Source organism: Hypomesus transpacificus, chromosome 10, assembly GCF_021917145.1.
Source record: "Hypomesus transpacificus isolate Combined female chromosome 10, fHypTra1, whole genome shotgun sequence".
In the NCBI taxonomy this organism is placed as follows: domain Eukaryota; kingdom Metazoa; phylum Chordata; class Actinopteri; order Osmeriformes; family Osmeridae; genus Hypomesus; species Hypomesus transpacificus.
The window spans coordinates 9,442,066-9,455,065 of record NC_061069.1 but is presented as its reverse complement, the minus strand read 5'-3'; the positions used below and the strand labels follow the sequence as shown (position 1 = coordinate 9,455,065).

The window sequence follows — 13,000 nt, the reverse complement described above, 5'->3', positions numbered from 1 at the left end:
GAAACTGCTGTCCTTGAAACCCAACCTTGGAAGGAGTTGTTAGCATGCTTTGATGTACCAGCCAGCACCCTGCATCGCCAACATTGAAGACAAACTCAGCAGTCAACAACCACATTTAGAAGCCGGTCATTTTTGAAAAGTAGTCATTCCTAAAGGGAAAGCGTTGCTGTTCACTGTTCAGAGGGTGCACACGGGTGACAGAAAGACAAACCAGACATAAAAAACCCAGAGGACTACAATCGCGGAGGACTCACTGTCAGCTGATGTTAAGACAAAGGATTACAATCGTGTCAGATTATGTTAAGCAAGAGGACTACAATCATGTCAGTTTAGACATGACAGCACCTTCTCCCTGTTATCCTTCATTGGCACCTGAAAGGTCTTAAACATGTACCAGGCTAAAGCACAACAAGCTAACCCGTTGGTTAAAGGTGGTAACCCTTTAGAGTCATTGGTTAGAGGGAGAGTGCACCCCAGACACCAAGCCACCAGGCAGAGCTACAAGCAAGGGAGTATGGGAGCGTGAAGTAGACCTGTTTCTTGGCGGAGACAGTCAGGGTCGGGTTGGGGAGTTGTGATCTGGCCTTCTTAGTCTGTGGAGCTTTCAGAGCCTTGGACCCCTGAGAGGCGGGTCTCTTGGAAGTGCTGCCCTCCCTCTCCTGTTTGGCTGGGATGGCAGGGGAGATGGTGGTGGTGGCGGTGGTGGTGGTGGTGGTGGAGGGCGACCGAGGTTTCTGACGGGACCCTGGATTATGTGTCTTGGGTGAGGAGACACCTATGGTGTCTACGGTGATCTCCAGCTGTTTGATGGTCTCTTCCAGACTGTTTATGGAGTCATAGGCACTCTTGCAGATCTCCTCAGTCCTGCTCTTGGAGTCTGACCTCAAGGGAGAACCCAATGAAGGCACAGAGTTACTGGTATTCGTTACAGTGGCTCCATGTTTGGGGTCTTTGTAGGGTTTGGGGGTGATCTCCAACCTCTTTATTTCCTTTGTGGTCTTTTTCCCCTGTACCTCTCCAGCATCCTCCTCGTACACCACCACCTGCAAAGTTTTCTTGCCCGTCTTGGTGCCAGTCCGAAGGGCCTGGCTAATGGCTGCCAGTTTGTTTTTGGGGAACTTGAATTTGAACTTCTTTTTTGTCTCCTGCTTGTTGTTGTCGGTGGTCTCTGTGTTTGCCTGGTACTGGTCATCTGATCTGCTTCTTGCCTTCCTCTGTACTACCGCAATTGAGGGGTTCCCAGTTGAGGTGTTTACAGAGTTTACAGCTTCATTATTCACCTCCACTACATCCCTGCTGGTTGTTACCTGATTTAAACTTCTCCCTGTCTCCTCCTCTTCCTCATCCTCATCTTCCTCCTGAATACACCCCTGTGAGGATATCATCCGGTCCAGCTCTTCCTCACCCTCAAAAATGGTGGACAGTCTCTTGTAAGCCGAATGGATATCCATGGGCTCGTCAAAGACAAAGATCACAGGCTTCCTGTCATACTGGTTATCATAGTGCTCCTCCTGCTGGTCAGTGGAGGTAGCATCGTCATTGCTCACAGTGACAGTCTGGACCTGGGATCCGCTGGTGCTGACCAGCTGCTGGTACTCCCCCCTCGACAGGGCCTGAACCTTGCTATTGGTGATCATAAAGGCCATGTGGTCCAATGAGGGAGGGGGAGGAGGCGGGGCCTCTTGTTCTGGTAGGTCGGGATTCAGGCTGCTGCCCTCCTCTGTGTACCTGGCACGAGCCCGAGATGACCTCATCAACACCTCCTGTTGGCTGCCCTGGGTGTCAATCACAATCTGTGGAGACGATGAGGGAGGGGGCCCGCTTGTACTAACGGGATCTTCCGGACCTGCTTTGTGACTCTGAACCTGCGGCCATGTTGGCGAGGTCCTGATGGAACACTGGCCTCCTGGAACACTGTCCTGAAGGACGGGTGGAGATACAACTTGCCTCACGGCAGGGCCTGATATGGAGGAAGGCATCTGCTTGGCTACCTCCACTACCTGAACAGGACCCCCCATGTCTTGTTTAGTTCCTGAGCTCTTCTCCCTCTGTTCCAGCCCAGCTACAACTTGCTCTGGGTTGGGCACGCCATCTTGGATGTTGGACAGAAAAGGTAACTGCTCTGGTGTTAGTAACTCTGGCCGCTGGATTAGATCAGGAGCAGTACAATTGGCCACCTGTGAGGAGGGCAGGGTCCCCCCCTTGCCTTCGGATTGGTCAATCCCTCCGGATGACACATTCTCATTGGACATCTGAGCCGTGACGTAATACAAGACCTGGAAAAAAAGATGAAAAAAGTATTTGTCATAATAATGTATGTGTCAGTAGAAAACCTTGTAAGAGAGGATAAAAGGTCTTTCCTGACAGGGCTAGGGCCAACTACGTATATGTTTTGGAACATAGTGGTTTTCTTTGACACATTAATAGGAATGCAGACTTGCTACACTGTAGCAAGAGAACAATTAGTGTAGTTATTACAGAATGGAAGAGAACAGAAAGTTGTACCTGGGGTGAGTGGATGAAAATCGAGTGATCTCAGCCAACATTAATACCATGGAGCTGTCAGAACCATGAAAGGAAACGTTTTCCGGATGAAAAGAAAGTTCCACCCATTAATCACCTCAGGACTGACAAGCGTGGCACAGAGCAGAGAGGAAATAGACTGGAGCAGAGCAGACTGCCTGTACATGCACATGTTATCTTGAAAAGGGAGACAGCCACATAACATGATTTCATCACAGTCTTCCTTCAGTTTGAAAGGGAAAAAGCAAGAGATGTAAGTGCCAGTATTGAAGAAACCTTTTTCTTAGGTGCTTGTACTGAAGAAACTGAAGAAAGTGGATCCATTCCAGTGGCGACCGCAAACCCCAGAGGTAGGAGACGTTATACAATGAGAGTTCAATCATAACTCAAATCAAACATCTCTGTGAAATAGATCTAGTCAGGTTAGTTTTAGGTAGTGAAGATATGAGTAAGTGTATGTTAAGTATATTAACCAGGAAAAACACACACACACCAGATCTGGTTAGATTGAGAAAGTAAGTCATTATTTTGGTAGCAAATTAGTATTAGTCCAGTGACCCGCCTCGACCAGTTACCTGTGTGTGTGTGGGTAAGACAGAAGGCTGTGTCTGTATCTCTCTAGCCTTGGAGCCAGAGCCTGATAGGTCAACCACACACCTGGCTCCTAACTCTCTCACAGAGCACTTCTGAAACACCTGGGGAGGTCAAAGGTGAGGTCAAAGGTCACCAGGGGTTAAAACAGTATTAATGACTTCCATGTGTGGGGCATATGAAGCTGGAATGGTGTCAGAAACAGCCAAGGTTGGTTCCTCTAACACAATTTGAGCCTAAGACAAATTAATGGGAATTAAACTGAATCTTCATGGTGATTCCTTCGTTGACCAGGAGATGGCAGTAGAGTCACACTCCCACAGGATGGCGGCGTAATCATCGGACTTTAATGTGTAATTAGTACTACAGTGTAACTGTATGGGTACCGTCAATTAGTATTTGACAGTGTTTGTGTTTACCTGTAGCTCCTTCATGAACTGATCTTCTTCCTCCTCTTCCTCCTGATGTTCGGTTTTGGGGGCAGGGGCAGGGGGAGGAAGGAGGGTGGTCTGAGGTTTGGGTTTGACTTCAGGGGGCTGTCTGATGGGTTTAGGCTGAGGAACCACCACCTCCTCCTCTTCTTCTTCCTGCCAGATACAGACAGAGTCCAACATTTGTTCAACTGCATTTGGACAACACATAAACAGGTTTTGTGTACAAAGCACATAAATGGGTGCGCTTGCTCTCTCGCACACACACACACACACAAACACACACACACACACACCTGTGTGGTGACAGATTCCTTGCGTGAGGTGTAGATGACCTCTCCCGACCTCCCGGTGGTGAGCCCGGGGCTGGCTGGGTAGAACCTGCGAGGGGGCGGTGGAGGGGGAGACTTCCCAGCCTTGTCAGGGCTCAGTCTCCTCTCTCTCTCCACGCTGGGCCTACGGGGCTTCTCCACCATGGGCCTGGGGGGGCGCTCAGCGCCCGGCTGGACTGGGGGCTCAGCTGGGACTGGGGAGGACTGAGCTGCCTCTGTCAGAGATACACACACCACACCGTTAAAACCGTCGCAAACCGGTCAGGTTGAGCCAAAAGGTCAATGCAGCGTGTCTTTGAATGAGACCCAAAACACGTATGAAAAATGAAATTCTCATGAAGGAAAAGGAAAGCATTTTTCCAGTTCTTCAAAACAACTTCAAGAACAAACACAGGCAGTCTTGTTTACTGTGCTAGTGTCATATTCTTATTTTTATTTATATTTTATAGTTTAAATTGTTCTATTTTTAGATTGTTTAGTTCTTATAATTAGTTAAACTATTAATTTAAGTTCTGTATATGTTTATTGTTTGCACCTTCCTGCCACATTAAATTAAGTGTTTGTGTAACGTACATGGCAAATAAACCGAATTCAGATTCAGATTCTAACCTCGGGCTGCTGGTTTAGGCTGGGGGGCGTCCACCTCATCTGGCAGGGTTAGGCCAGAGGGGAGATCTGCAGGGGGCAGGGACTGAGAATCCATGTCTGGGGCTGGTAGGAGCTGTGAGGCTGAGGTTTGGTCTGGCGGAGCCTGGACTGTGGCTGGCTGGTCTGGAGGGGTAGGAGGACCAGAGGAGACATCATCCCCAGGCTCAGGAACATCTAGGTTGGGTATGGCTCTCATCAGGCTGGCCTGGGCCTCCTGGAGGATCTGGTCAAAGTCACTTGGGTTTGGGGAGGAAGAATCGCTCTGTTTCACCTCCCTCACCGCGTCCTCTGCAGTCTGAAGAGATCAGGAAAGATGCAGAAAACATATACAATTCAATAAATTTATAATGGGTTATTCTCGTGTGTATTTCGTCTGGAAACGTTTAACCCAAGAGATCATGATTTAAAATGGTCTAATTTATTATTATATTTCACACATTTTAATCAAAAGGTGAATCAATAAATGTCGACTAATGTTAAAAGACCACACCACCTACCTCATCATCTGTAGCCGGGGGTGTGATGGGGCCCACGCTGGCTTGGCTCTCGCCGAGTGGTGCCGGTCGTGCGGCGGTCTCTGCAACGCCTGAGGAGGGGGTGTTCCCCTCTGCTCTCCAGGGGACCACTCTCTTCTGCACGGCAGGGCTGCCCTCTCGACTTCTTGGGCTCACCTTGGTGGACAAGGGAAAAACGTTTTTTTAATTTTTTATTGAGCGACTTTAACTAGCGACTACGTAGGTTAAACAAATGTGATGATAAATCAAGAATCCTGTCAGTAACCTTGGCGACAGTGGGCGTGTCTCGGCCGTGGGTGGGGGTGAGAGGGGGGGGAGGGTGGTGCGTCGGAGCAGAGAAGGCGGCGTGTTGGCATGCTACGATAGACGCAGGGGAGCTCCTTACGCGGTGGCCGACGCCTGGAGAGGCTGGTGTCGCTGAAGCGGGCGTGGGGTCAGGCCTCGGGGTGGGGGCGGCGAGAGGGGGGCGGACCGAGGAACGGGGCTGGGGTTTGGGGGATTGCTGGGCGGGGTTGGGTCTCAGGACAGGGTCGATGGACTCCTCCATCTCTTCCAGACCCTCCATGGTGGCTGGCTTGGCTGCCCCAGACCCAGCCTCAGGACCATGAGAGTGGCTCTCTGTCACATATCTGAAGACAACACAACTTGTCAGCTTTTACAGGTCAGGGAAGCTGAACTGGAGAGCTCTACAACTGATTACAGGTAAGACCTGATGAGAGATTCTAGATTTACAGCCATTTAGCAGTGACAGGAGGAGTTCTTCTCTTCCTTATCATGACAGGGAAGTCTCCATCTCTCAGTTAGGGTTTCAACCAGGTAACCCCCCCCCCCCAAAAACTTTTAATGGTTTGATCTGTACCTCCTCAGTCCACTCAGAGTCTCTGTCAGGGCCTTGACCCTCTTCAGCATGCTGTCCATCTTGAGAGGTTCCTCCTTCAGGAAGCGCACGGCCTCCACCTCCACTCTCAACACCGTCCTCATCTTCCCCTGCAGGGAGGGGTACTCCGCTTGAGGGAGGAGGAGGCAGAGGGGGAGGAGAGAGGAGAGGAAAAGGGGAAGAAGAAGAAAATGGAGTTTAGCTCCAACAACCTGTCCATGCAGATGCACACAGGTCATCCTGCCTGAGCCTCACCTTTTAGCCCGGCCAGGGCTTCACCCACCCTCCTCAGGTTGACTGCCCCCTCCTCAACGTCCTTCAGGGTGACGGACAACTGTCCGGGGTGGGAGTCAGACGAGGGGGAGGAGTCTGTCCTCAGCTGGTCCACATACTCCTCCAAGTCCCTGAACGACAGAATGGAGAGATGGAATAGAGAGATGGAATGGAGTCCATCACCAAAACAGGAGTAAAGTGATGACTGATTTGAAATGTTTCTTTCTTTTTTTCCCACCACCTGAACGTTAGTTTTGTGTATCTTAGATGAGATCTTTTATCCGGGATCTATGTTTGAGTAATAATCTGCCCCTCTGCCAGGAGGCTAACCTGTTCTGCATGTTCTAGAACTCTGTCAGCATGTGTCTGAGAACTCTGTCTATGTCTATTTAAAGAGCTCGTCTTAAAGACCTACCAGACCGGTGCTCACCAGACAGGTGCATGTATATAAAAAATATATAGTATTCCACACATACTAACTGATGTTCCAAGTTCAACTTGAAATCAACATATACCTGGTAACCCCTAAAGAGTTGAAACTCACAAACCACACAAAACAGGCAGTCACATGTCTCAAGTCAATAAAGAACTTCCCTGGAAAATATATCAATCAAGTGTGACAGATTCTGGATAAACCAGAACACAAGTACCAATAGTGAGCTAACCAAAGTCCTATGAACTCTTGTGACTCTCATTACCAGTAATGTTGAGAACGACTTGACATGAAATGGCAGGAAGCCATGTAAAGAAGAAACTAGTTCCAGTATTACTGAATGATGCACTCGAAACAGGTGCACACAGGTTTACAGTAGTTTAGTATTGTCCTGTATTGAGGAAGAGCTTGCGCACTCATGTTCACTCCTGTGCCCTAGGCCAAGTGAAGAAGTCACTTGTTTACCCTCAGGCTGTGAAAGTACCGAGCCAATGAAGTCAGTCGCCAATTACAAGTTCAAGACTAAATCAAAGTATTTATTACATATATGTAAGGTGCAGTTGTCTGATACACTCAAGCTGAGCATCTCAGAAGACTGGACAAAGAATACAGGAATGAAGGGCAATTAAATAGTATCACAATATAGAAGGGGGGGGGGGGGGGGGGTGACAATCAACATAGCCTTTGCAAACACAGACAGAAGGTGCTTGATAGCTTTTGTTTGGACTTTAGATAGGGCTCCTAAAAAAATCCTCCTATTTTCCTTGTTCATCAACCACTTTGGTAACATTGTTACCTCGGACCGACACAGTGTCACAGAAATTTCCTATTCACCTCTTCAAAGCTTTTAAACGTCTTTCAGAATGCCCAGCAGCAGCTGCGCATTTGAAAAAAAAGTGTATTGGACTTGTCGATAGGATCCTGATATCAAATGTGGCAAGAAATTTTTCAAGAGCTTATTTCCAAGTGTGCTCTCCTCTTTTTCCTTTGTGACCATGCATTCCTCTGCAGACCATCAGGTGAGCACCCTAGCGCTACATTCCTAAAAGTCTCAGCTTGGTGAGTCTGTAGTTGTGACCAGTCATGCCTGACCAAGACGCTCTGTGTGACACAGTGGCCTTGACAGCTCACCGCTGAGTACAGAACTGGAACAGCTTGAATTAATCATGAAAAATAACTCAAAATGGACGAAAATGATCTTACATAAGAAACTAATTACCACACTTATTTCAAGTCATTACCCATGCCAGTACACTATTATTCTATTACATAAGCTTAAACTTTTTGGGTTTGAACCGCAAGCTGCAGTCAAAATATGATCAACAGTTAAATCATGAGCTGGATGGAGGTATATCTGATAACTTGGCCAGGGAGGAAAGGCAGAGAAAAGGAGGATCTTATGGGAGGTGTCCTCCATTTGTAGAAAAAAAACTGATGTTCAGTTTGAGCCAAATAATCAACCAAGGTTTCCTTTAACAAATCTCAGTTATCACAACGATGAAACGAGCTAAACCCATCGCAGGAAAATAACAAAAAGAGGTATGATAATCCCCTTACCCGAGTTGCATGAGCACCCTCTCCTCCATGCCCAGGTACTGGAGTCTCTCCTGGTCCACAGCAGCTCTCTGCCTGTGTCCAGGCTCTCTGGAGCTCCTCAGCCTCTCCTCCATGGTCCTCAGCCTGTCGGCCATCATGGATGCCATCTCCTCCTCCATCATCCTCAGCATGCCTCGCACACTCTGCTGGTTCTGCACCTGGTGAGGCAGGGAGCCCAGTCACGCGCTCGTGTATCACGACATGACCTAGTGCCATCCCATCCCACTACACTGTGCCAGTTCTTGCACCTTGAAATGAAGAACCACATCCCAGAACCCAAAACAGGACCACCTATCTCTTATCCTCATCTCCCACCTCTCTCTCCTGGTTCTGTATGAGGGAACCCCCCAGTCACGTCCTTTAGCTATGGGATTGAAGAGCACCGGAACCACGACAGCCACCTCACCCTCACCGAGGCTGTCTACCATCAGTCAGTACCTGCAACTGTCGTAGCTGCTGCAGCTGCAGCCTTAGGTCCGAGACGTTCCTCTGGGCTGACGACAGGGCTGTCTGCAGCACTGCGTCTGGGGGAGGGGCCTGAGGGGAGGAGCCGGAGCTATCCGTCAGGGGGGCGGGGCTCCTGGCTGCAGGTACAAGCGAGACTCCTGCAGGTTGACGCATAAATAATCGATACACTTCTAAATACATGAATCTAACAATAGAGTTGAATGGATCATAGAACTATTGTCTAATAAGCCCATAGAGATTGTTGTATGTAAGACTATGAGGAGGGAGGTTTATTTATGGTATTAGTTTACTTACCCAGGGTGTTGTTGACTGGAATGGCAGCAGTCTTGCCATCTACCTCACTGATGGTTGGGGCTATGGCTAGTGCATGCTGAACGAGGCCGGCCAAACTGGCAATCTGCTGTTCCATAGCCTTCATTCGCTCACTAGAAAACAGAACACATATTCAAGCCTTAGAGCCAATATAACTTATAACTATGATTATTTTCTGTAAACTACTGACATGACTGACCGATATGACAATCGACAGATGTTTTTCTGTCTTCCTGTCTCTTTTTCTGTTTCTTCCTTTGTATCTCTCTCTCTCTCTCTCTCTCTCTCTCTCTCTCTCTCTCTCTCTCTCTCTCTCTCTCTCTCTCTCTCTCTCTCTCTCTTACCTGGTCTGGGGGTCATTGGGTGTGATGGGGCTTTGGAACACTCTATCAGGATGTCCAGCAGGGAGGTCGACAAACACTGACGACGACGAAGATGATGACACACTGCTCCGCGTCCGACTGATGACCTCCACTGTCCCGTTACTGTCTCGCCTCAGGGACCGGCGAATGGGAGACATCCGCTCTGCGGCCACGTGACCTTGGGCGGCTACGACCGTGGCAACTGCCGAATGACTGTCAATCATCCTGACCTCACCGACTCTGTGAGGGGAGGGGGGCGGAGTTTTGGTACCCATCGGGGGGAGCTGACTTTCTCCATACCTCCTGGACTTCTGCCTGGAGAGAGAGAGAGGATGGATCGGGAGGTCGGGAAAGTAGAAGGCTTCATCAAAGGATAAACTTGACCTTATCAAATGTATTCTGGCCTAGACCTAAGAAACCAATTGACATGTGTGCTGGGTTAAGTCTTTGTAAAGCCATTACGATGAAAATGTAATGTGTTTTTTTCCAAGATATGTTGACGGATTATCTACCTGTAAAGCGAATGCTGTTGCTCCAAGATGTCTCCGTAGGGCTTGATGGCGGCTCGGTCCACGACGTCAGCAAGCGGGGCGGGGGCACTGCCCTGTGAGGAGGCGATGCTCAGCCTGCCGCCCTCCTGGAGGGTGGAGTAAGGGTCAGGGAACACCCCACCCTCACCCCGCACCACCAGTGCCATACTCTTACTACAACCCAGGTCCTCGTCTGAATGAACAAAGAATGGATTGAAAGGAAGGAACGAAAGAAGGAAAAAGGAAAGAAAGGATGGAATGTGAGAAGGAAGGCAGGTAGGAATGAAAGAAGGAATGAAGGAAAGAAGGAAGTAAAAACGTTTAATGTATGAATAACATTCCATGAAGAATTGCTACCACAGTTTTTGAGTTGAGTGTCTTACCAGGTTTGACATCGCGTCTCTCCAGGATAGCACTGCTGCTAGGGCAGGGGGTAACAGAGCGCCCTGTGCCCACGCTGGACATGCGATCCCTGGGCAGCGTGGCACTGCCCGCCCCCCCTGCACTCCCAGCTCCCCGAGAGCCGTAAGGGATCCTGGAGGGAGAGGAGGGCATGGAGCGGATGGTGGGGGGAGACATGGAGCCCTGCAGCGTGTGGAGAGCACTGCGGTTGGAGGACTGGAGGCTGTGCACTGGGCTGTGGCTTCCATACAGGATCTCCCTGGGTATCTGTGGAGCGGCATTCGGAAGAAACAACATGTCTCAAAAGCCTAGCCTGCTGTATACTGTTTGGGACCTAATAAACCAGTAACAATAGTGGGCTATATCTCAGTGTCTATACATATAAAGAAAATAAGGTTAAACATTAATCAACAGATTCAACTGGGAGTTCATAGATTGTACAATACCACAATGAAAATCTGCCAGTTTTAAAACAATCTTGGGTTTTACTCTTGAAAATACCGTTTGTTAGACATGTCAGGACATGGTTTCATATTTACAAAACAGACACGCTTGGCGTCTCTTACGATAAAGGGGTTAAACAAATGTGTGAAAAAAAACAAAGTACCAGCACTTGAATAGAATACAGACTGAATAGAACTGGATGTAAACAACTCTGCGTGTTGTGACCTGTCTTCGTAGCCTGTTCATGCGTTAAGGTTTAGATGTTTGGATGTGCGTGTTTTTTGTGTGTGTGTGTGTGTGTGCACCATGTCCGTGTCTTTAAGTCTGTGTGTGTATGTGAGCCATGCGTGCAAGACAGGTATATGACTAACCCTCATTATCGTCATTAACTTATAATTTCCCTTAATTTACATATTTTTCTGCATTCTTGCTTTCAACTCATAGTCATGGAATATCTATTCTCGACGCTATTCTGTCCCAACATCCCGTCCTCAAGTAAGCAACTTCTATCAGCCACTGCAGATGTATGGCACTGCTATTTACTAATCATTATCATTTGCCATGATTCCTACTCTCTCCATGGTTTTCAGTCGTTGGAGTCAGCAGCTTTTCTGGTCTTCAGAACGGAGGTGTGAGTTCGCTTCGAGGCTGGTCGCAAGATGCAAGAAGGAAGTGTACTGTATCAGGTTAATGTCAACAGCATAACTCATCCTTCTTCTGGGAATAGGGCATGTTCTAACAGATGGAACCCGGATTTCAACCTTCTATATTACTTGATTGTTAACCCTACAGGTCTATATTGTCTTAACATTTGCAGTGTCTTGCTCCTGTAAGGCTTTTACCTACAGAGCTCCAGCTAAAACAAATCCAATCCAGGTTACCATCCCACTCAGGCTTCCCATAGCTACACAAGTGTCAAGGGACTAGAGGAACATAAAGTAGCCGTTTGTTCTGGAACCAGGTGTTTACCACTACGGAGGCTCTAGATCCCCGTGGCCTAGTATCCTGATGACCTGGTGAAATACCATAGCAACCCCTCATCCTCAGGGATTCAGCTTCAATCCTAGACTTGACTCCTCAAATCCCCTGCCCCTCACCCAGCTGACTCCCTACTTCCTCACTGGTCTAAAGGGGATGACAGGAGGGGAGGTACTGGCCAGTTGTTTGGGTTCCTGGCTTACTCTCGCCTCCTCCACATTCATCCCAGCTTCTCATGCATGGCGACCCTCAAACATACTTGAAGATGAGAAAGACGACTTTATTTGTGTAACTGAGATAGCGGAGCTATTTCTCAGGGCTGCAGGATACTTATTTCCTGACAGATGCAGATATGTAGACGCTTTACATCTATGAGATTAACCCTCACTGAGTGAAACCAGGGCTGATATCAGGGACAGACAGCATCCTCTTATCTCCACCTCCCTGAGATAAACACAGTGTGGATCATCTCACTGTGATCCAGACATCCACTATCGGGAGGATTCCAACAACATTCAACATGGGTCCAAACTCCCTCACTCCCTTTTGGGGTTGGAGATATAAACTGCGGCACCTTTCAGTGAGGTAATTACTGTAGTTCGAGGCGAGAGAGATGGACTGGTGCCACTGGGGAATCTACGAAAAGCATCCCTCGGATCAGAGATCTAGTCTCCTGTGCCTCAACCTGATAATCTACCGCATCTCTCGGAACAGGATACAGACAGGCGGGAAATGTGACTGACGTTTCAGATGAAGGATAAAAGTGACCAGAAGACTGGGAGACTCTGAGGAGTCCTCACAGGCTCATGAGGGATCAGTCTCCCATCCTCTCCCTGTCCCAGCGGCTCAGCATCAGCAGAAGGGCAGGGCAGGGGGCATTAGGGTTGCTTTCGAGGACGGCAACAGACACAGAGGGGAAGCTTAGCTGGATGTGCTCGTACACAGAGAGGTAGAGAGCCCTGTCTCACACATTTACATTTAGTCATTTAGCAGACGCTCTTATCCAGAGCGACTTACAGTAAGTACAGGGACATTCCCCCGAGGCAAGTAGGGTGAAGTGCCTTGCCCAAGGACACAACGTCATTTGACACGGGCGGGAATCGAACTGGCAAGCTTCAGATTTCTATGCCAACTCCCTAACCGCTCAGCCACCTGACTCACTCTCACCACAGACACGCTGAAGGAGCCCTAAGACTGGCTAAGACTGATGAGCTCACGATCTCAGGTCACAGTTTGGCTTTTGGACGGTGCAGCCCCAAATATACAGTAATAATGCAGACTATTC

The 13,000-nt window shown here is 48.6% G+C and overlaps 1 protein-coding gene across 6 annotated transcripts in view; it reads right to left on the bottom strand.

The window, feature by feature from the left end:
- Window positions 1-13,000, bottom strand: part of si:ch211-207d6.2 (sickle tail protein) — a 28,256-nt gene that overhangs the window by 2,880 nt on the left and 12,376 nt on the right. For 4 of the 6 annotated variants that reach the window (XM_047026792.1, XM_047026791.1, XM_047026795.1 and 1 more), the window contains 15 exons: window positions 10,275-10,560; window positions 9,874-10,084; window positions 9,344-9,676; window positions 8,982-9,112; window positions 8,658-8,824; window positions 8,181-8,377; window positions 6,173-6,321; window positions 5,900-6,047; window positions 5,306-5,669; window positions 5,023-5,196; window positions 4,487-4,820; window positions 3,842-4,092; window positions 3,534-3,701; window positions 3,099-3,218; window positions 534-2,276 (listed from right to left, as the gene is read on the bottom strand). In XM_047026792.1, the coding sequence (XP_046882748.1) occupies window positions 534-2,276; window positions 3,099-3,218; window positions 3,534-3,701; window positions 3,842-4,092; window positions 4,487-4,820; window positions 5,023-5,196; window positions 5,306-5,669; window positions 5,900-6,047; window positions 6,173-6,321; window positions 8,181-8,377; window positions 8,658-8,824; window positions 8,982-9,112; window positions 9,344-9,676; window positions 9,874-10,084; window positions 10,275-10,560 (4,776 nt within the window). The remainder of the gene's footprint in view (window positions 1-533; window positions 2,277-3,098; window positions 3,219-3,533; window positions 3,702-3,841; window positions 4,093-4,486; window positions 4,821-5,022; window positions 5,197-5,305; window positions 5,670-5,899; window positions 6,048-6,172; window positions 6,322-8,180; window positions 8,378-8,657; window positions 8,825-8,981; window positions 9,113-9,343; window positions 9,677-9,873; window positions 10,085-10,274; window positions 10,561-13,000) is intronic. The other 2 variants (XM_047026793.1, XM_047026789.1) reach the window with 2 other exon arrangements.